The 22,414-nt window shown below is 37.7% G+C and overlaps 1 protein-coding gene across 3 annotated transcripts in view; it reads right to left on the bottom strand.

Moving 5' to 3' along the window:
• The window catches only part of Mrtfa (myocardin related transcription factor A), a 181,294-nt gene that overhangs the window by 57,181 nt on the left and 101,699 nt on the right, over nucleotides 1-22,414 (bottom strand). The window contains exon 3 of one of the 3 annotated variants that reach the window (XM_078052692.1): nucleotides 13,154-13,385. The exons of the other annotated variants lie outside the window; for them this stretch is intronic. Within the exon in view, the coding sequence (XP_077908818.1) occupies nucleotides 13,154-13,193 (40 nt within the window). The 5' untranslated portion in view covers nucleotides 13,194-13,385. The remainder of the gene's footprint in view (nucleotides 1-13,153; nucleotides 13,386-22,414) is intronic. 3 annotated transcript variants of the gene reach the window in all.

Raw genomic sequence — 22,414 nt, 5'->3', positions numbered from 1 at the left:
GAATAATGGTGACAAATCATGAGGAAGGCCTGCAACCTAATAAAAATTTTATAAATATTTAGAAAGTTAGTTTCTTCTATTAAAATATTTCAAGACCTCTTATGTTGCTTCTTGTTATTTTTAAAGTTAATTTTCAGTGTTTGTAATAATTAATGGTATTTCATTTAAATGACATTTTGGGGAAAATAAAGAGTAAGTTCTGGTTAAAATAATTGTTTAAGTTCTCTAGGGGTGTTTAAGTTTAAAAAAAAATAATTTCTTACCCTTCAATCCTAGGTGATGCAAAATTTTGACTGACTCAAAAAAATTAAAGATTTTAAAATTAATTTTAAGTAAAGGCTACAGCAAAATTTTTCTCCACTGCATAAGAATGAAATCCATAAAGTTAGGGCTGGGAATACAGCTCAGTTGGTAGAGTGCTTGCCTGGCATGCATGAGCACTGGATTCAATCCCCAGTGCCAAAATTATATTAATAATAAGATCCATAAAACTAAACTCCTTGCAGTTTGTGAACATGAACACTATGAGACTAGCAGCAAAACTTGCTAGAAAGAGTTAACATTCTCAAGATCAAATACATAAAAAAGAAGCCAGGAGCTCCTTTAACTGTAGGAGGTCTGCACTCCCCATCCAGCAAGATTAGTAAAGACATCTCAAAAAACAAAGGTACGTGTAACGCACGTTCATTTTCTTTTTACAAACTGTTTTTACAAACTGCAACTTTGTATTTCCTTAAGTATGTGTGGTTGAATTTGCAAATGGTACATTTCATTACAGCAGGTTTTGCACAAAATTTTACGAAACAAACCTGCATTAAGTTAAAGCAGAACTGAAATCTATGTTTTTTCTTGCCACGTTAGGAATGATTTCCTCTTTCCTACCACAGAATCCTTCCTTGTATTTAGGTATCTGGCTCCTTAAGCACACACCATAGTTAATGGGGACATTTCAGCCTAATAGCTAAAGCAGAATGCAAAGTGATCAAATAGTCACTACATACCACAATTTTCTACCACGATTATGAATAATGCAGAGAACTGCTACATATATCAGCCGACTGCTGTTTTATTTTTTTTTAAACTCATTTGGCACATAATATTTTATATTTTTATGAGGTACAATAAGATGTTTTGACTGATATACACTGGGTAAATTATCCATCACCTTAATTATTTCTTTATGGTGAATATATTCAAAGTTCTCTCCTCTATCTGGAAACAGGTGATGCATTATTGTAAACTACACTCATCCAGAATGCTTCTTTTCTAAATGTCTCTGATAGAAGCTTCCTGTACTTTCCCTTCTGCATTTTCAAGTCATTCCAGTATTAATACTCTCCCTCAGAACCTCATCCTAGTGGTTTTAGCAAAATGATTAAGACTTGTGTGACACAATGTGTGATCCACAATATGTAAGACCCCTCTTCCTATGGCTTTTTGCTTCTCCTGGGTATGAAGACAGCTAGAACTACAGCAACAGCTGGGGATCATTAAATGGACAGAAATAGCTTAGGAGACTCCAATGGTGTGTGAGTGGGGAGAGGAGAGGCTGAGTATCAGATTTAAAAAAAAATCAAAAGGGCAACAGGAAAGTGGGGGTGAAGTGTAAGGAGTATATTACACTAAATTTCCTTTATACAGCTAAGAGCAAGTTAGACTGCAGCCTAACTTGCTTCCCACCTATTCTTAGATGGGTGGCTTAGTCAAACTTGAGAATGTGAGCTGAATGAAGATAGACTTCAGTGGAAAGGGAGGGGAGTTGTGGAATCCCAAAGACTAACTAACCCCAAGTCATCCCCAGTCTGGAGGAATCACTCAGAGGAGTTGAATCAGTTCTGGAGCTTTATTAACAATAAAAAGCAACTCCAAGATGAGGTAGGAGCAAGCACTGTGAGAATATATGCCAATCCTTAAGTGGACTCAAGAGATTAGCCCAGACCAAGGCATCCCCTCAACTGGGGAGGACCAAATGATACATGAAATGCAGGCTCTTGGGGGCTGTTCTTGCCAGGGCACAGCCATGCTTTCCCTGCACTAGCTTTTGAACCTGGCAGGCTTCTGAAGGTTGATGCAGGAATGTGCCATCTGCCTGGCCCACTGCCCAGTATATTCAGCACATACCTGAATGCCCTAGAGGAGCTTTATTCAGATCACCCCCAAGGGACTGGGCTTTGCATATCCTGATCTACGCCTTTAAGTCTGATTAGTCCCAGGATCCTTGGGTGCCTTCTTCACCCCTACACTTGCTAGGCTTTCTACTCAATAGTGTCAAGTCCTCCCTCACCAAGGCATTTCTTATAATCTTACAGGACTAGTTTCAGATGGTTCCCCACCTTCAAGCCTGAACAGGAAATGATTCGATTGCAGATATTATGACTGCAACTCTCTTTGGCAATAGTATTTTGTAACTGTGAGACTGCATGAACCTCAGCTGGACATTTTATTTAATGAATCTAATAATTTACTAGAGAAAGCTCCAGGCTGATGGTTGGTTTCAACAAAAAGCAACTACCATACTACCCTCTCTTCTAGAATAGCTTGCTTCTTTTCTAACTACAAATCTGGCAGGAGAATATAACCATGTGAATTTCCAAACTGTAACAATTTTGTCTAAATAACTATTTTTTAACCTGGTTTTCTATAAGAAGCCCAAATATCTCACTGTAACGGACTGATTCTGAATATTTGAAATTAGTATAAAAAAGGGTAGAGGATACACAAAAATAAATCCACTAGACAAAAGACTTAAAAAAAAAGAGTTTACACTTATATATCACATATAGTACATTCTGAGGCTAAATAACATCAAAAGTGAGGATACATGTTAACTAAACTATCATGACTATAACCAGTACATTTTTAAATTGAATAACATCAAAGGTGGGCTAGGGATATAGCTCAGTTGGTAGAGTGCTTGCCTCACATGCACAAGACCCTGGGTTCAATCCCCAGCACCACAAAAATCAAACAAACAAAAAAACATCAAAGGTGAGGATACATGTTAACTAAACTATTGTGACTATAATCACTTCTCAGGGTATGTAGCCTCTTAGATGAGTATATCAGCATCATTTTTATTTCTCATCAACCTTTAACAGAGTGCAATCTTAAAATTTAAAATTCAATGTCATAAAAATTTTAAATTAATCATTTATTATGTGCATGCTTTGGTTCCAGGCACAAAACAGGCACTGAGCAGGAAAATAACACTATACATTTACATAATACTTTACAAAGCTGCTTTCTCATACATATGAGATCATTTGGCCCTAGAGTTTTAGTTCAGTGAACATTATACCCACTATAAGTACAATGAGAGGAACTGGTTTGCCAAGCTTAGAGCAACTTGGCCAAGCTCACCACTGGCAAGATCAAACTAAGAACTTCAGACCTTGACTATCTGCTCAGTGCTAGGATACTAGCTGCCTACCATAAAAAGGCTTTTGTCCTCAAGGAATTAATCTCTGATGTTTAATATCTTGGCTAGTACTTCTCAGATATAGTAAGAATCTCTTTCCTGGTCCAACATCAGTCTAAATCTAACTCAAGATAACTTTATAAAAATAGCATTTATATCACTGGACAATCAACAGATGTGATTTCTTTCTGAAAGCTAGAATTATTTATGTAAAACTGAATTAGGAGAGTACTCCAAATCTGTCATTTTGGAATAAACATCACAATTGGCTTATGGACACAATACTGCCCTCTAGTGTCAGGAAGAACAGTAACCATCAACAATCTCAGTAGACTAATAGCTAGTTCACACAACCCATCCATTATGCATTAAAAGACTCTGCTATGCATTTTTAAGAGAAAGAAAAGATTGAAACTATCACACACATTTAAAAATAACTACGAAACCCCCTTACGGAATTTATAAATACAGTTAAGAAATAAAAAATGTAAAACAAATGAATGTAATCAATGAGCATTATAAGAGCTTTGAGAGTTTTCAGATAATAAATTACTACAGTACAAAAGGATTAGGTAAGCTTCATGGGGGCAGCAGCATTAAGCAATCTTTGAAGCACTTCATAAACTACAGATGAATAGCAAGAGCCAAGGCCTGGAAATGGGAGATACCCAAAGGTTAAGAACATAGCCGACACTCTCCTATTTAGCTGGAGCATTCAGCGGTGAAGGGGAGTAATGAAAGAAGGCTTACTGGGGCTGGAGTATTAGCTCAGAGATAGAACACTTGCCTAGCACGTGTGAGGCCTTGGGTTCGATCCTAAGCATCACATTAAAAAAATAATAATAATTAATTAATTAATGATATTGTGTCCAACTACACCTAAAAAGTAAATATTTTTTTTATTTTAAAAAAGAAGGATCACTAAGGTTTAGAACTGTGATGTCCAACACAGCAGCCACCAGCCACATCTAATATTTAAATTTAACTAAAATCAAATAAAAAATTCAGTTTCTCATGTGTTAGTCACATTTCAAGTCTCAACAGCCACATTTGGCTAGTGGCTACCATAATGGACAATACAGGTGGGAACTGGGCAGTACTGTACCTAAAGGTGGTACAAAACCACAAAGATACCAATCTTTCATGACTGCTCACTCATCCTACTGGAGATAAAAAAAAAAAAAAATCAGGCAGAATGGACCCTTGTCAAAGTCTGGTAATAAAGAAAATAAGGATTGGGGGTGCGGCTCAGTGGTAGAGCACTTGTCTAGCATGCACAAAGTGCTGCATTCCATCCCCTACAAAATAAAATCAATGAATAAGAGAAGGAAGAGAAAAACTATGAAAGAAGAAAAAGATTGTTGTTAGAAATTTATCTATAATAATAAAATATAAGAGTAAGAAGAATCATTTTCAGTGATTATATATTTCACGGAAGAATTCTGTTCCTCAAATACCTGTTTCTGTCCAAAAGAAGTAATATGGGATATCCTTTATACTTTTGCTACCTAGTGCACAATTCATTTCTATGAAACTTTCAAAATGACAGTGATTTTTTAAAAATAATGTGTATATTTACTTATAGAAGACATAATTTGAGTCATCTCAAGATTTAGCAAACATACAAAATTCTAAAAACAAGGTTCTAAGCACACTATCAAAATTTAAATTCTGTTGCTTAAGGTAATTATTCTGATCCTATTCATGACAAGACTGCATTTATATTTCCTATACGGTTTTACAGCTAATGCAAAAATATCTTTCTGGATTATAAAAATCAAAGGTAGCTGCCCAAAGATGTAAATTCTGAGCCATATATTCTCTCTGCTTCTCCAACAATGTGCCCTCTAATGGGGCCATTGTGTTTCTTTCACGTTATTTTAGAATACTTCCAGATATTAAGAGAAATCAATCGCCTCTCAATCAGGTCTTAAAACTATTCTCTCAGTAAATGGCACTGATGATCACTCATTTTCTTTTCCAGCTCCACATGCTAAATGTTTAAGTTTTTAGAAAAGTAGAATTTATGCAATCAATATAAAGACTGCAGATAAATTATGTTATGAATGTTAGGGTTTCCAAGCTAGGACAATAAAATATTGACAATTCTTTCCATTCATATTTGATAGCATTTGGATAAAGTACCCACCTTCATTTTTTTTAACATCCCAGAATGTTTCTCAAAACATTCAAAAAATTTTGAACTTTTCTCAAATTTAACACTGAACTTTTCTGCAGAACTCAAATGTGTCCATTCCACTCCCAAAGAATATCTTTTCAAGCAGTTTCAGAACATGAAAGAAGGATATTTATGAAGAAAAATTACTTCAAGATTGATATGGCCAATGTAAATTGTCCACACTAATCAAAACTGATGCATTACAAGTAAAAAGCTTTCCAGGAGTAGTTTTATTTTAAATTATGATGATTTAGAGTTATGAGACCTTATCTACTCACTTTCAGTATTTAAGAGACAGAAGAAACTGAGTCATCACCAATAGCTGCCTATTTATTTGCATAGTAGCCATTACCAGAGTGTTTTATTGATAAAACACCACATTTGACCCACATAAAGAGGGAAAAATCCCACTTCACTAGAGATAAGTTTTTTCTTCCCTTTTTCCACAGTGTTAAGCTTGGCTATATCAGCTGTGCATTGGAAGAAGGAAAGGAGTGACACAATGAAATATCTTAATTAACTACTGTCCTATCAGGTCACAAAATGCACCCTACAGTACTATGTCCAGTTATCTATCTGTTGGGCATACAATAATCTTTAAACTTTGGGAGGAAAAAAAATCCAAAGTCACGGCTTGGGTGGCTACAGAGAAATAGGAAGATGATAAAGGACAGTAAAGGACAGCAGGAAGTTTAGGAAGAAACAAAAGCATGCAAATCACGAAAGGAGAAACCCTCTAACCTTCCCGCAAACTGTGAGAAGGGGCAAGGCACACTGCTGAGCAGCTGTCCTTCCCGGGCTTCAGGACAATCCATGAGAGGGGCAAAAACCTGCAGGTGGGCTGATAAATCTTGGTCTTCTCCAACATGCTGGAAGAGATATGAGACTCCAGAGGCCAACGCTGCAAGAAGCCAGTCTTCCTTTCCTCACTCCTTAGAGAGGCCATTTATTATTTCCTGATTAGCACTGCTCTTTGGGTTAAAGTATGCACTTCATTTTTGCAGTTGCAAGAACAGCTAGATCTTGAGTTTACTCAGGGAGTGGAGCATTAAAAGCAGATTGCAGAAGGTCAGAATCAGTACATCTCCTGACAAAACATTTCTTCCTGTTAGCACTGGGCCTCCACACAGACAACTCTCTCCTCTACCCAAATGCTAAAAAGCAGAACGGGAATGATTTCAATGTGTAGAGCTGGAAGAGGAGAGGGTTCCCCTAGAGAAAATACTCGTAGCAACCAACCAACCTCACTCACCCAAAATAGTAAACAGTTGGTTTCTCTGCTCAGAACCAAAAGGCTTCTGCCAGACAAGCAGTAAGTATCACATGACTAGGTTCCCTGTTCTTCCCACTGCCTCCCTTCCTTCTTGTGCTAAGCCTGTATCAAAGTTTTAACAAGGAGCTAAATTTCAGCACTATCTTATTTTACTTAACATTTGTGTTTTAAATGCTTACAGACAAAAGATACCAAACTGGTAGGGAGAGACCTCAGAAAGAATTGATTTTGAAAAAAGCCCTATCAGAGCACTGAAATAGGAATCATAAATATGGTTAACTGGTAAACTGCTCAATGAATGAACAAACAAATGAACACTTCTTAGCAACTTGCAAACACTTGTTAATAAAATCTCTAAAATATGTAGCTCAGTACATATTTGACCTTTTTGTTTCAAAAGCAAATGAAGACTCTAAGACGCTGGCTAGTGTCAGGGACAGTGTATTAAGACAAAAATGGCAGCCTAGAAAAAAATTGAGATTCATACCCTTATCTTGTTACCCTTTGATTTTACTCCTTGGATGTCACAGTTCCATCATTCAAACCATTGGGAAGGCAATCAGGACAAATCCACCAGCAGACTGAATTTAAAGATCTACCCAGCTGATTATGAAAACGGTTGCCACCATGACACTCACAGGCATTCTCCTAAAAGGAGAATCAGATATTAAGGCTGGTGGCACAGTTGCAGCCAGATGTGTCTCCCTATTCTTCTCCCTAAGAGGAATACATTGCAGAGGCAATGGAGGGAAAACCACTATTGTAAGTAATTTGTTCTAGTGAGAAAATAGGTAAACAATCAGAATCAAATGTGTCTGGCCTAGCATGCACAAGGCACTGGGTTCAATCCCAGCACAAAGAAAGAAGGAAGGAAAAAAGGATGGATCGATCAATCAAATGTGTCACAATCATCTGCCATGGCTCCTGTTTACAGGGCCTGCTGGGGGCACTGAGAGTATAGTCATTCTTCTCCATCTAATCCATATATACTGTAAATTGCTAAGTATTTGTAAAATGAAGAGAGAAAAACTTGCAACAGAAACCCTTAATTAGGCCAGGCATGATAGTATACACCTGTATTCTCAGCAGCTCAGGAGGCTGAGTCAGGAGAATCACCAGTTCAAGGCCAGCCTTAGCAAAGCAAGGCCCTAAAGTAACTTAGTGAGACCTCGTCTTAAAATAAAAAATAAAAAGGGCTGCGGGTGTGGCTTACTGGGGTAAGTACCACTGGTTTCAATCTCTAGTACCAAAAAAAGGTGGGGGGTGCAATACCTTTCCCAATAAAAACATGTAAAGATAATTATTTGGTTAGTATCAGAACACAAACACTACCAATAAATAATAACAAATAACTGGTATTGAGAACAAGGAGCAAATGGCATTTTCCAAATTACTGTGTGCTGCGGGTTGGGGGAGGGGGTAGAAAATGATAATGCTCCTTGCTTCAGAAGATGTTTATAAACTTAATATACAAGTCAATAATTCCATTCCTGAGTATTTATCCCAGAAAACAAAAAATATGTATATCCATTTAAGAGCTATACATGAATATTCAGAGCAGCTTTATTTGTAATTAGAAATAACCTAAATGTCTTTCCACTTGTGAATGGAATAAAAATTGTGGTACATCCATACATGGAAATACTACTTAAGTAATTAAAAAGAAAAAAACCCCACCAACTATTGCTATAGGCACCAACGCTGATGGATGTCAAAAGCATTATACTAATAACAGAAGACACAAACATAAGTCTACACACTGTATGACTAATTATTTGAAGTTCAGGAAAAGGCAAAATTCAGAGGTCTCCCCAGAGGCATGTGAAGCTTTATGGGGTAATGGAAATATTCTGTATCCTAACTGTACTGGTATAATTTTTATCAAAACTCACTGGACTGTACTCTTAAACAAGGTTTTGTATTTTATTGTACATAAATTTACCTCAACTAAAACCTGTCTCAAAAGGAAAAAGCACCTGGGCTGAGATCAGAATTATTTTTAAAAACAACAACAACAAAAAAAAAAAAAAAAAAAAACAAAACACCCCACCAATCCAAAAAGATGGGAAGGGCATTCTAACCAAAGGAAGAGGCATGTACAAAAGCAAAAGGTGTAAAAACAATTACTTGGGGATTTGAGAATAGAAAAAAAGAAATAGAGAAAGTCATTTTGCCAGCATTGTGAAAAGGAAGAGGACAAGACCAGCAGGCTGGTTACAAGGAGGGAAGTGAGGACTCAAACTATAGTTAATCTCCAGAAACCAAGCCAGGAGGTGTTTTATTCTCATCTAAAAGGCTATATATGCAACAAATAAACCTGATAAACATTAGTTTAAGATGTACTTTACTATATTTACAAACACAGCATATACTTAAAAATCTTTACAAACAAATGTCAGCACACTTCCATCTTCCATGCTTTACTACATACTTGCTCATGCAATAAATATTTACAAAGTGTGTATTATACATACAGTACAGGCACAGGCAAATAAAGAGATGAACTGTCACAGCAACCAAGACAACCAGATTGTTTTTTAGTCTGCCCAAGATCTATATACAGATCATCCACCTGTCAGAAGTAGGACAGGGACAGTGTAAACTTAAGGCTGAGAATTTGCATCTGGAATCCCACAGCCCTAAACTCAAACTATGACTCTGACCCCCTACCACCAATCTGGCTCTGAGTAAATCACTCAACCTCTCTGGGTAATTCTTTTCATACCTGGAAATGGGGATTATATCACCAAATTCATGGGGTTTTAGAAAGAATTTAATGATACAATCAATTAATCAGTATGTCTGTTATGCAGAAAATAATTTAGCAAATTGTTCCTTTTGTTGTATTGTTTAATAAAAATACTCACAGGGTAGGAAAAGGGGGAACAAGATATTTTTAAAAAATAACTGTTTAACATTACCAAATTAATATTTTAGTGAACTCACAACTGTTTTCTCATAAAGATGTCATGCTTGGAACCTACATTCCTTTAGAATTTCTCAAACTGTTAATGTCTGCCTGCATTACATGACCTAGTAAATTAAATAAAAACCATCACCTAAAATAGGAAGCCAGTCACAGTCTCTCCCAGGATTCCTTGTTCTGATTCTCTGAGTAATACTGAGTCATTTAAAGAGCAGAGACAACACAGAGTACTGACAAGCAGCCTGCACACAAAACTGTGGAATGGAATTGCCAGAGCACACTTTGGAACAGCCATTTACCAAAAGTAGAACTTTCTGAAACAGAAAAAAAAAGATGAAAGGAGAGTTTTCTAACTGGCTAAACCTTTGGGTAATCATGTCTTCAGGGAGGGAAAAAAAAATATATGTGTGTGTGTGTGTGTGTGTGTGTGTGTGTGTGTGTGTGTGTGTGTAGCATTTAATAATGTTCCTCAAGCAAAATAATTTTTGAAAAACTAAAAAGAGTGCTGCTCCCTCTAATCACATACTCAAAAATGTTTTTTTAAACTCTTTTTTTTTAAGAGATAGATAGAGAGAGAGAGAGAGAGAGAGATATATATATATATATATATATATATATATATATATATATAGAGAGAGAGAGAGAGAGAGAGAGAGAGAATTTTTAAAAAAATATATTTTATTTTTAGTTTTCGGCGGACACAACATCTTTGTATGTGGTGCTGAGGATCGAACCCGGGCCTCACACATGCCAGGCGAGCGTGCTACCGCTTGAGCCACATCCCCAGCCCTCAAAAATGTTTTAACCATCTTTCTAAAATAGATTTTTTGAGGATGGGTATACTGGAATCCACATTCTAGGCAAGTGTTTTCTATAACTGAGCTACATCCTCAGACCTTCTTGTCTTTGAGACAGGGTCTCATTAAGTTGCCCAGGCTGGCCTTGAACTGGCAATTCTGTCTCAGCCTCCCGAGTCACTGGGATTGATTACAGGTGTCTGCCACTATGCCTAAGCTAAAACAGTTTTTTCTTACAAATTATTTTGAAAGCAAGAATGGTCATTTTAAAAGATTTTGAAGGCAGACCGTACAACACAAAAAGAAAACATCTTATCTGTGACCTTAGACATTAAGGGTTGCTAAGGTTTGAATATGGTCTGAGTATGTCTCTCACAAAAAGGTTTGTGGTTCATGTACTAGGTGTCTAGTCACCAGTATGTGGGAGTTGAGATGGTAGAATCTTTAAAGGTGCAGCCTAATGGAAGGTGGTTAGGTCACTGGAGGAACTGCACTCAGCAGGGATTCTCATGGGACCCCAGTTAGTTCCAATGAAAGTGGACTGTTGTAATAAGAGTGAGTCTGGCCCCCAAATTCCTTTGGCTTCCTATCTTTCCGTGTGATCTTTCCTTCTTGCACATACTCCCACCATGATTCCACTCCCATGTCGTAATATTGCCAGAAGAGCCTACAAAGAGCCAAGCAAAAGCTAGCACTATGCTCTGGGATCTCAAGAACCACAAGGTACACAAAGTTCTTTTCTTTACAAACTACCCAGTCTAGGGTATTTTGCTATAGAAACAGAAAATGGACTAAGACAAGGGCCAAACTTTACTAAAACTTATCCCCATAAATTCCCCTTTGATTTGAAATCAAGCATGTGATACTTCAACACAAACACAAGAATTTAAGAAGCAGAGGAAATCTGGACAGGATTTTAGTATAATTTTTTTATTCTAATAAAGTAAAAATCCATATCTGTAAACAGAAAGAATACCATACTTATATTATTTATTTCTTATTGGTGGTTTACCATCTACTTTATGAAAAATAGTGCTCTATGGATTAATCATCATAGTTCAAGCCCCAGGATCTTTTTTCCTACTTAGTGCCACAGAGGACATGTTTGCTACCATGGTCTGCCACCCCACTCCCAACTCATCAATGCACAGGGCCAGCAACTAGTGAAGTTCTGAACAACCTGTGTACTCCTGCTCTGCTCATCTTGCTGAAAGGCCTCAGGTTGTACTGTGTGTCACCCAAAGGCTGGGGTCGTGGCTCAGTGGTAGAGCACTTGCCTAGCATGTGTGAGGCCCTAGATTTGATTCTCAGCACCACAAATAAATAAATAAAGGTCCATCAACAAGTAATATTTTTTTAAAAAAGAAAGAAATCCCCAAAGCAAATTCTTCCTATTAGGTGAAGAAGAGCAGGGCTAATCAGGCTAGAAATCTTGTTCACTTGTGCTTCACCACTAACTGCTTGTGATTGTCCCAAAACATACAATAAAATATTTGTTCTCTGTCAATGGTTCAGATGTCACCAAACAATCTCTCCACATTATGAACTGTCAACAAAATCAGAAGTACACAGTTGGGGGCATATCAGATGATGTCAAACTCCATTCTGCTGGCTCTTTCACATTACTTCATTGATCTCACATCTTTCAAAGTACAAAGTCACCAGAGGTCCTCTGTCAAAAGGTCATCTCCCTTTGCTTCACCTCTGAAGCAAGGTCATGGTCCTGTAAATTGTTCTGCTAATTCATACATGTCCCCAGAAGTCAGAGACCCCAGATACCACACTTACCAGGGCTATATATTTCCTTCACAGACACCGATCCCCTAGTTCACATACATACCAGGACAGGATAAACCAGAGAGCCATTTAACTACATGGTGTCTATAACCAGGGAATCTAAAAAAAGCTTTAGCCCTTGGTATGGTGAGTTGGCTTGGCTTCTTTCAAAAGTAATATACTCACAATCACTTTCAATTTGGAATCCCTTGTAAATTTTCAAAATTTAACTTTTTTTGGAAAATTTAAAACATTTCATAATTTTTAAAATGTGCCACCTATGCTAACTAAAAATTCTGACGCATCCATCAACAACACAATTTTTCGTTTTTTTATTTTGTTTTGTTTTGGTGCTGGTACTTTCCTGAATATGATCTGCTTAGTGCTATGTTCCACTTCCCCGGAAACATTGTCTCTGCAGCAAAAATCTGCCAAGAAGCCTAGGGAAAAAGGCTTTACCCAGATGCACAAATATAGTCCTAAGTATAATTTAGTTCTGTACAACAATCTCATTAACAGATATCTTAATCTAAATGCCCACATTTTTACTATAATGGAACTGTTATATTCATCTGTCCTCTGATACTGTTTAACCCAAGTTTCATTGGGATTTTAAGGAGATACAGCTGTACTGCCAAAGAGGCTGGATTTTCTTATGGCTTATTTCTGTTAAGAATCCTAACTATAGTCCTGATTGGAATGATTTCAAAATAACAGCAAGCTAACACTTCACACCCATTTGACCAGTGGAAAACTTAAAAGATCTTATAGCATCTATACATACCAGAGAGGTGGGCAGGGGCGGAGAGAGTATTCTCATACATACCTGTGAAAACGTGAAGTCTTTAAAAAACAATTTGGTAGCATTGTCTATTGAACCTAAAGATACTTAGTCCTCTTATAGAAATATATTATGTTAAACTTAATTTAAAAGGATATGGGATGTATATTGATGCAGGAAGCTGGTCAGGAAAAGCTGTAGTTCAAAGCCAGCCTGGTCAACTTAGCGAGATTCTCTATCAAAAAATAAAAAGGGCTAGGATGTAGCACTCCTGGATTTAGTCCCCAGTACCACCACCACCACCCCCAAAATAATAATAATATATATCTATATATTACTGATTATTTTTTTAAAAAAAGAAGAAAAGAGAGCTACAGACAGGAGGTAAAGGGGAGCAGAGAAGGAAAAAACAAACATTCACCAACAGGGTAATGTACATACAAGCTACAAAGTAGTATGTAGTCATTAAAAAGGATTAATTTGAGCTGTGTCAGATGATGGAGAAATTCCATTAAGTATTACTGAGTGTTTCAGGCTCAGTGGCCCATGTCTGTAGTTGCAGTTACTGGGAAGCCTGGAGTAAGAGAGTTACTTGAGCCCAAGAGTAAGTGACCAGCCTGAGCAACATAAGATCCCATCTATATTGAGAGGGGGGGGGGGGAGGGAGAGAGGAAGGGAGAGAGGAAGGAAGGAAGGTCTGTCTGTCTGTCTACATCCCTCAGATTGCAGATCTCTTGCCTGCAGCATCCCTCAGGGAGGGAGGAAGGAGGGGGGGAGAAAGAAATTTTCAATTGAGACACACCTTTATATATAAAGGCAGGGCCAAAGGTTCCATGATGAATGGAGTGCTTTATATCCATAGAAAGTGGCTCTGAATGTAAACACAGTTTACTGGGAAGAGACAACCCCATTTGTTCATACCAGCATCTGGACTATATTTTATTTTTTGTTATTTAGTTAATCAAACGAGAGACTAAATTTCCCTCAACTATTATCAGAAGAAACACATTTTTTTCCTAAACACCACTGTACTAATCGTAATATAACACAGTAAGGGCACACATGCCTGGTTCTATGTGCTTTTATACAATCAACAACTTTAATCCTCACCAAAAAAAAAAAAAAAAAAAAAACCAGTGGTTCTGAACACAGGGCAATTATGACCATGAGGGGACATGATATGGAAATATATAGAGACATTTTTGCTTGTCACAGCTGGAGAAGATGAGTCCCAGAAGTGGAAGGCTGCAAAGGCTCCACTCACATCTGTTACACCACACTGCCTCTCTACTACCAACTGTAACGAATGTCTTCCAGCTCCTTCAATGTGCTATTTCATTTGTCCTCTCCAGGTCCTCACACAGATCACTCTGCTGCAACATCCCTCAGGTCATCACTTAAAACTCCCTTCCTCTGCAAAGCCTTCTTGCAAATGTTCCCTAAATTGTTTGGATTCCCCTGCTCTGCTCTCCCATGGCATTCTGAAATATTCCTTAATAACCCCTATTTTGTTTTATTATAATTTATAATTATTTATCTGCCTACACCAATAAATTTCAGGCTGGGAGAGGACACGAAACCATGTCTGTCTTGTTCACCACTATACTCCTGGCACCTGGCACAGATTCTGGCATATTTTAGGTGCTGAGTGAATAATTTCACATGACCCCTGCACCATAAAGCACCTCTCCTAAACCCCTTCTAAAAATAATTGTTTCTAAATTATTTTCTAAAACCTATGCTCAAATATCACATATTTTAGGCTTCAGATTTTGATCTACCCAAGCTATTTTACTAAAAGGATGTCTTTTTTCCTGTATGCCTGCAAGAAGGAGGCAAAACGTTTTATGCATCTGTGCAAACTTGGAAATAACTTTCACAAACTTAGCACTTAAAAAGTAATTCTTATGGTTCTCTTTGGTTTCTCCTTGGTCTCCATGTGATCTGTTCTTCTTGCACATGCTCCTGCCTTGATGCCATTCACCCTGATTGATGTCATGTAGCCAAGGTGGCCCTCACCAGAGACCAAATCTATAAAGCCTCCTGTACTTTCAGCTTTCAAAAATTATGAACTAAATAAGCCTATTTGTCTTTATAAAATTCTTTTTTTTTAAGAGAGAGGGGGGGGAGAGAGAGAAAGAGAGAGAGAGAGAGAGAGAGAGAGAGAGAGAGAGAGAGAGAGTTTTTAATATTTTATTTTTTAGTTCTCGGCCGACACAACATCTTTGTTGGTATGTGGTGCTGAGGATCGAACCCGGGCCGCACGCATGCCAGGCGAGCGCGCTACCGCTTGAGCCACATCCCCAGCCTATAAAATTCTTTTTTAATGAATGTAAACAGATTGTTTTTTGTTGTTGTTTATTTGTTTTATTTATTTGGCACTAGGGCTTGAACCCAGGGGCATTTTGCACTGAGCTACATCCTCAGCCCTTTTTTATGTTTTAAGACAGGACCTCAATAAGTTGCTGAGATGGGTCTTGAGCTTGTGATCCTCCTGCCTCAGCCTCCCAAGTCTCTGGGATAAAAGGCATGCACCACTGCACCTGGCTTCTTTACAAAATTCTTAATAAATTTCTTAAAAGTAATTATTGTGTACTAAGGATTCATTTGAAATTATTTTTTAAAACTACATGTAAATCTATAATTATCTCGGGGCTGGGGTTGTGGCTCAGCAGTACATAATTTGCCCAGCATGCGTGAGGCACTGGGTTCAATCCCTGGCACCACGTAAAAATAAAACAAAGGTATTATGTCCATCTACAACTAAAAAATATTTTTTATAAAAATTTACAATTATCTCAATTAAAATTTCAATTAAAGAAATTGACAAACTAAATAATTAGTTACTCAATGACTACTGACTTCCCACTATCTGGTGAGGGCCAAACTCTAATATTCAAGTTACTCAGTAATCCAGCTAATCATTATGATCATTATGTATTTGACACAATCTTACAACTGACCCATTCTAATTAGAATTTTCCTATTCTAATCAAGGTGAAACCCTTAGTCTTCCTTACATAGCACACCTAGTCTGGTATCCAGATCTTTCCTTAGGATTCTCTGCCTACCTGAACACCATCTGATTCATCCTTCCTTCCTCTGACTCCTCTTGCCTATCCCTAAATCAATTTATCCTTCTTGCCTTCATTTTCCTGACCCCATTTATCTTTTCTTTCTCAGGATCTTGTGACCCCTTGTAGTCCCTGTATCTCCAACAATGTAAATTTTGTGGATATCACAATCATCCTTTCTACTTCTCAGGAATCCCCCAGAATAAGTATCATAGTGATAAGCATATAATCGATAGTTGATAAACACTTGCTAACTAAAATAAGTCTCATGCTAGCCATGAATATGATCAGCCCTCAATCACCCATGCCAAATTCCCCAGAAAGAACTCATGGTAGATGAACCCAACTATCTCCTACAGTGTGAAAGAACGATTATATTTCTATCAAGTACTGTTTAAGCAAAGTTGTTTCCAATTTTCCAGAAAGTCATGAGGCTGCCACAAAGATTTAACCACACGACTCCTCCCTTGTCAGGGCTCAGTAACTGCTCAGTTTATCAGTTCACACTGACAAACAACTGTTCAACTTTCCTCATCTGTGCAACAAATAAATAAACCAAAAAAAAAAAAAAAACCAAGCAGAGGTAGTCATATTCCATCCTAATAGATTACCCTTTAAGGGGGGGGGGGAGAATCACCCATTCTAACACTTACTGGGCAAATATTTTGCTTGTGTCAAATAAATGATTTTGGAAATAGAAAACAATGACAATATGAATAGGAATTCGAAAAATCTGTCTAAAAAAAAGTCACCATTTACCATATACTCTTAGCATAACCCAGAACTGATAAAGAGACAGATTCTTCCCATAGTCCACAGAGATTTGCCTTGGCCTATGGCTATTTTCCCTACAGGAAAGTTTGTAAACTCCTAAAACTCCCTCTGGTTTGCTTCTCTTCTCACCAAGCGGGTCAAAGTTCCCTTATAACAACATACCAAAAACTGAAAAGCTAAGTTTCTCAGTCTGGATTTTTGTTTACACCTGGTAGAATCTATAGTTTTCTCCCAAAGGGAATTCAAAATGCCTATATTTATTTCCAGAAAAATTTTCAAATACTTTCAGTAACCTAATGGCAACAGTTTTGCTACTAAAAAATTTCCCAGTATCTTCCTGTTTTGGCAGATTCTGCTGAAATCCCCCTCCCCTTAAGGGGAAATTTGAGTAAAAACACTGACGGCTTCAAGTTCCCTCAGGCAAATTTCCAGTTCCAGTGCAAGGCCATGAGGTTAAACATTTCTCTTCCTTCTCAGAAGGAAGAACAAGAAAAAAAAAAATACATATATCAAAACTTATTCTTCCCAGTGCAATAAATCAAAAGAGGCAGTGCAAAGTTCAACCATATACTTTTGCTATGCCAAGGCCTCTGAGGGAGCACAGAACCCGAATGAGAGGTACGGTATGGAAAAAAGGGCAACTCCTGCAGTCTAGTCATATCGACAGGCCTCTCTCTAGATTCTGTAGCTCATCTACACTATATTAATACACTATATTAATACAGTGTATGTTTTTAGCCACTGCATAATTCATGGCCACGATAAAGCAACTAAAGCAAAGTAACTAAATTAGTGATTGTGGGTTGAGGAATGAAGAAACACGTGAAGTAAATCACTATTTAGGACTAAATTGTATGTTAGGTTGTGAAAGTCAAAGGAAACTACATATAATCAACTTCTCAGAGAAAGAATATAAGGTTGCATAGAGAAATCAAAATTATATGATAGGCTGACAGGATTCTTGGATCTCTAGCCACCTGCAGAAAGATAAGAGAACAAAATAAAATCAGAACTGTCTCCCAAGAACTGATTCATAGATTACAGAACTTTAAGAGTGAAAAAGAACTTAATGATTTTAGAGTTAGAAATGACAATAAAATGCCAATGATGGAAATATTGTCACATCTGTAGAGTGCTTTATTTCTCAAAGTGTTTGCATTCATTTGGCCCTTAAATAAAAATTATTATATACTGCTATGTGTTGATACCATCTGTGCTTTCAAGGAATTTCCTTCCTATGATGAGACCTGCTAGGAACAATAGATTGAAACAACTGCTCTGTGGTGGAATGTGCCAAACATAAGGAGAGCACATGAGATAGGACATGGAGATTTCCAGGGGAAGGAAGACAAACATGAGTCTCTGAAGCAGCAGCACTTGATTTGAGATTTGAAGGATAAGTATAAGCCAGGAGGCTGACAAGCACAGCAAGGAATGAATGGTCAAGGCAGAGGCAAGATTATATGCAAGAGGGATCTGAGGGTGTAGCTCAGTGGTCTAGCACGTGCTTAGCATACATGAGGCCCTGGGTTCAGTCTCTAGCACCTATCCACCCCACAAAAAGAAGATACACAAAGGAATACAAAAATAAAATAAAAGGGCATCAACTACTCTAGAAACCAAAAGCTGGTCAGTACTGCCGGAGATCATGAGGTTGGAAGTGGCAAGGAATGACCAAATAGTGAGAGACCAAACAGTCAAATTCAACAGTTTTTTAAAACAAAGAGAAGAATTCTGAGGAGGAAAATAAAATGATTTCAAAGTATCTTCAGCAGCTGAATGAAGGATAGGGTGGAGAAGAGGCAGGCTTTAAGCAGGGAGACCAATAAGATGGATGTTAAAATTTTTTAAAACCTACCCAGAAATGATGAGAATGTGATCTAGGGCAGTGACACAAAATGGAAGAGGACAAAGAAGAGGAAGATCAGATAGATGTGAGGCATACTGGAAAGAGGAATCAAAGGCGAGTGCTAGCTTTACGGTTAGGGCAACTGGTGCCAAGTTAGGGAATGCAGACCTGGGGAATGGAGGTATTGGCTTTAAATGTATGAGTTATCTAGAAGTCCAGGTGGGAAATTCAGTGGGTTAACCAAATCCAGAACTCAGGAACTAGGTCAGGGCTAAAGATAAAGGGACACACATCACTCAATACATGGTAGATGAAGCCACAGTTTGGAATAAAATTGTTAGGGAGAAAAACTGTCAAAGACAAGGCTGAACACAAACTGTAAGAGAGTGAACAGTGGCCCGAAATGCAGAAGGCCAGACAGAGAAACTGCTATCTCTGGTTTAGCTGCCCAGTACCTTCCTTTTGGGGGAAATTCTAAGAAGGGGGAAGACAGGCCCCCCTTTCTACTATAGCAACTGAAATAATAGATACTCCTTCACTCAGCTTCCAGGACTCTAGCTCACAAATATATAACCTACATTCCACTAATCAGATCTTCCTATCTGGGACTTCAACTACTAAGGAAATGATGCGAAGGCAGAAACATAATCAATTATCCCTGGCATTGTGGCAAGTGTCTATTGGTGGCAGTGCCAACAGCAGCAGGGATTCACTGGAAACCAGGCAAGCAGCAGTGGCAGAAAATCCAGAGAGCAGTCCTCAGAAGGCTGGTAGCACAACATGGTTTTCACTAGGCTCTGCCTTATTCAGTTTCTGTTCATTTTCTGAACTTTGTTATCTAGTCTTCATTCCGTTTTCCTGGTAAGGCTGTGCATTATTCAGTACTCTTCCAATAAAATTTATTTTATGCTTAGGCTTTAGGCAAAGAACCCTGAATAGGACCAAATGAAGAGGGGACAGCATTGAATTCGGGCCATACAGTAAAGAAAGATCAGGTAAGAGGAGAACTAAAGTGGGTTAGACCCACTGGATAAAGTAAATAATAGGTCACTGGTGACCCTGGTGAAATTGTTCACAGGTGCTATCTCATTCCATCCCTACAATACCTTTTGTGGAAGATAAGGAAGGTACTATATTTTAAGGATATAAAAACTGAGGCTAAAAGAGATTAAGGTGATTGCTTGAGGTCAGGCAGCTCTTTTTACAACCCCAGGTTATCCTCAAGAAAGTTATTTTAAGGGCGCTCATTAAAGGAGATGTTAAATGACAATCCTAGTTCTCATACTAAATGTCAGCTGACACAGATGATGAATACCTATATGGTTCCAGTTTTAGTCTTTCAGCTCGCTTTGGTAATATAAAGAAGATCCTAGTAAAAGCACTAGCATCCTTGTCCTTGTAGACAATCACCTAGAATCAGACCTAATGAGGTCTCTTGCCCCCAGCCTTTCCTTGGTCACTGCTTAAAGAATACATCATCTTCTAAAAGGGACTCTTCAATTGAAAGAAGGAATCTTCTATCCCGGGCCATGAGAACCGCTGTGGGAATGAGAAGTTGAAGCTTTCAAAAGATGATGATGATTTCTCAACCTCATTCCTTTGTGATATGTCACAGCCAGGAAGGGAGAAATTGGAAAAAGCAGCTTTCACAAGCTGCCAAATCCATGTCCTAATCCCAGGAGATAATTAGCCAATGAGGTTTTGTGGAGCTGATGTAATGCTGGCAGAGGCTAAAATTTTATGGTTGAACATGTAGCCTCTTGATATTTAGCTCCAGGACTAAAAAGGATGACATCCTGAAAAGCCAAGAAACTCATACCCGTAACACCACCACTTAGCAATCTGCATTTAAGAGTAATTTGTAAACTTTAACTGATCCATCTTTTTCAGGAATAGTTTACAAGAGCATTTGTTAAAGTATAAATTTTCTAAATCTTATTTAACTCTTTTGCTATGAAGAGAAATTCCTAAGCACCTCCAAAGAACAAAGACAATTTAGAATGCTTAGAAGTAACAAAAGAAAGAATTAGAAAAAAGAGAAGTTTTCCAAGAAGTTAAGTCTGTTTGTGGTACTTTAATCCCACTACCAGCACACCAAGTTTAGAGCTGTCTCACATCCTTATGAAAACAATTTTTGAAACTAAGTACACTAAGCCACAAGCTTTCAGGAGCACCATATATCTCACAAAAATTGTCAATCTTAACCTCAAAAGTACTCTGAGATGCAAGCAATAATTATCAGTGCACAAGAAGCAGGAGTATTAGGACATTAAAACTCTTGGTTTGACCGTAAGATGTGATCTTCAAAAAGAACACTTGCCATTTTAGTAAAAATTGGTCAGTCTTAAATATGGTATAAAGATTCTCCCGAAGCCTGGACAAATCTAGGTACATTAAAAAGAAAAAATTAAAAGCCCTAATCAATAAGCTAAAATATACAGTGCCTCCAAACATTTGTTAGCCCCTTGCCTGAAATGAGACCGTTCTTGGTTCAACCCTGAGCAGAGGTATATCTAGTGATATGGATACAAACACTGTATCTTTACAATTTCACAAAAACTGAGAATCATGCTTTTTAAAAATCAATGAAGGGAAGTTAGAGATGGCTTAAAAAAAAAAAAAGTGGGCCTCTATCCCTTTAAAAACTGGAACAAGACAGGGAAGCCCTCTTTTACCACTTCTATTTAACATAGTTCTTTTTGTTTGTTTGTTTGTTTGTTTGTTTTAGAGAGAGAGAATTTTTTTAATACTTATTTTTTAGTTTTCGGCAGACACAACATCTTTGTTTGTATGTGGTGCTGAGGATTGAACCCTGGCCGCACGCATGCCAGGCGAGTACAGAATAGAGGAGACAGAGACAAACCCACATAAATACAGTTATCTTATATTAGACAAAAGTACCAAAAACATACATTGGAGAAAAGATAGCCTCAACAAATGGTGTTGGGAAAACTGGAAATCCATATGCAACAAAATGAAATTAAATCCTTATCTTTCACCATGCACAAAACTCAACTCAAAGTGGATCAAGGACCCAGAAATTAAACCAGAGACACTGTACCTATTATAAAAAAAAGTGAGCCCAAATCTCCATCATATCGGATTAGGCTCCCATTTCCTTAATAAGACTCCTATAGTGCAAGAGTTAAAATCAAGAATCAATAAATGGGATGGATTCAAAGTAAAAAGCTTCTTCTCAGCAAAAGAAACAATCAGTAAAGTGAATAGAGAGCCTACATTTTGGGAGCAAATTTTTACCAAACACACATCAGACAGAGTACTAATCTCTAGGATATATAAGGAACTCAAAAATCTAAATACCAAAAAAATTCAAATAACCCAATCAATAAATGGGCCAAGGAACTAAACAGATACTTCTCAGAAGATGATATATAATCAATCAACAAATATATGAGAAAATGTTCAACATCTCCAGCAATTGAGAAATGCAAATCAAACTACTCTAATGGGCTGGGGATGTGGCTCAAGCAGTAGTGCGCTCGCCTGGCATGTGTGGGGCCCGGGTTCAATCCTCAGCACCACATACAAACAAAGATGTTGTGTCCG

Source organism: Ictidomys tridecemlineatus, chromosome 6 (genome assembly GCF_052094955.1).
Source record: "Ictidomys tridecemlineatus isolate mIctTri1 chromosome 6, mIctTri1.hap1, whole genome shotgun sequence".
NCBI lineage: Eukaryota > Metazoa > Chordata > Mammalia > Rodentia > Sciuridae > Ictidomys > Ictidomys tridecemlineatus.
This window is presented reverse-complemented; position numbering and strand designations above follow the sequence as displayed.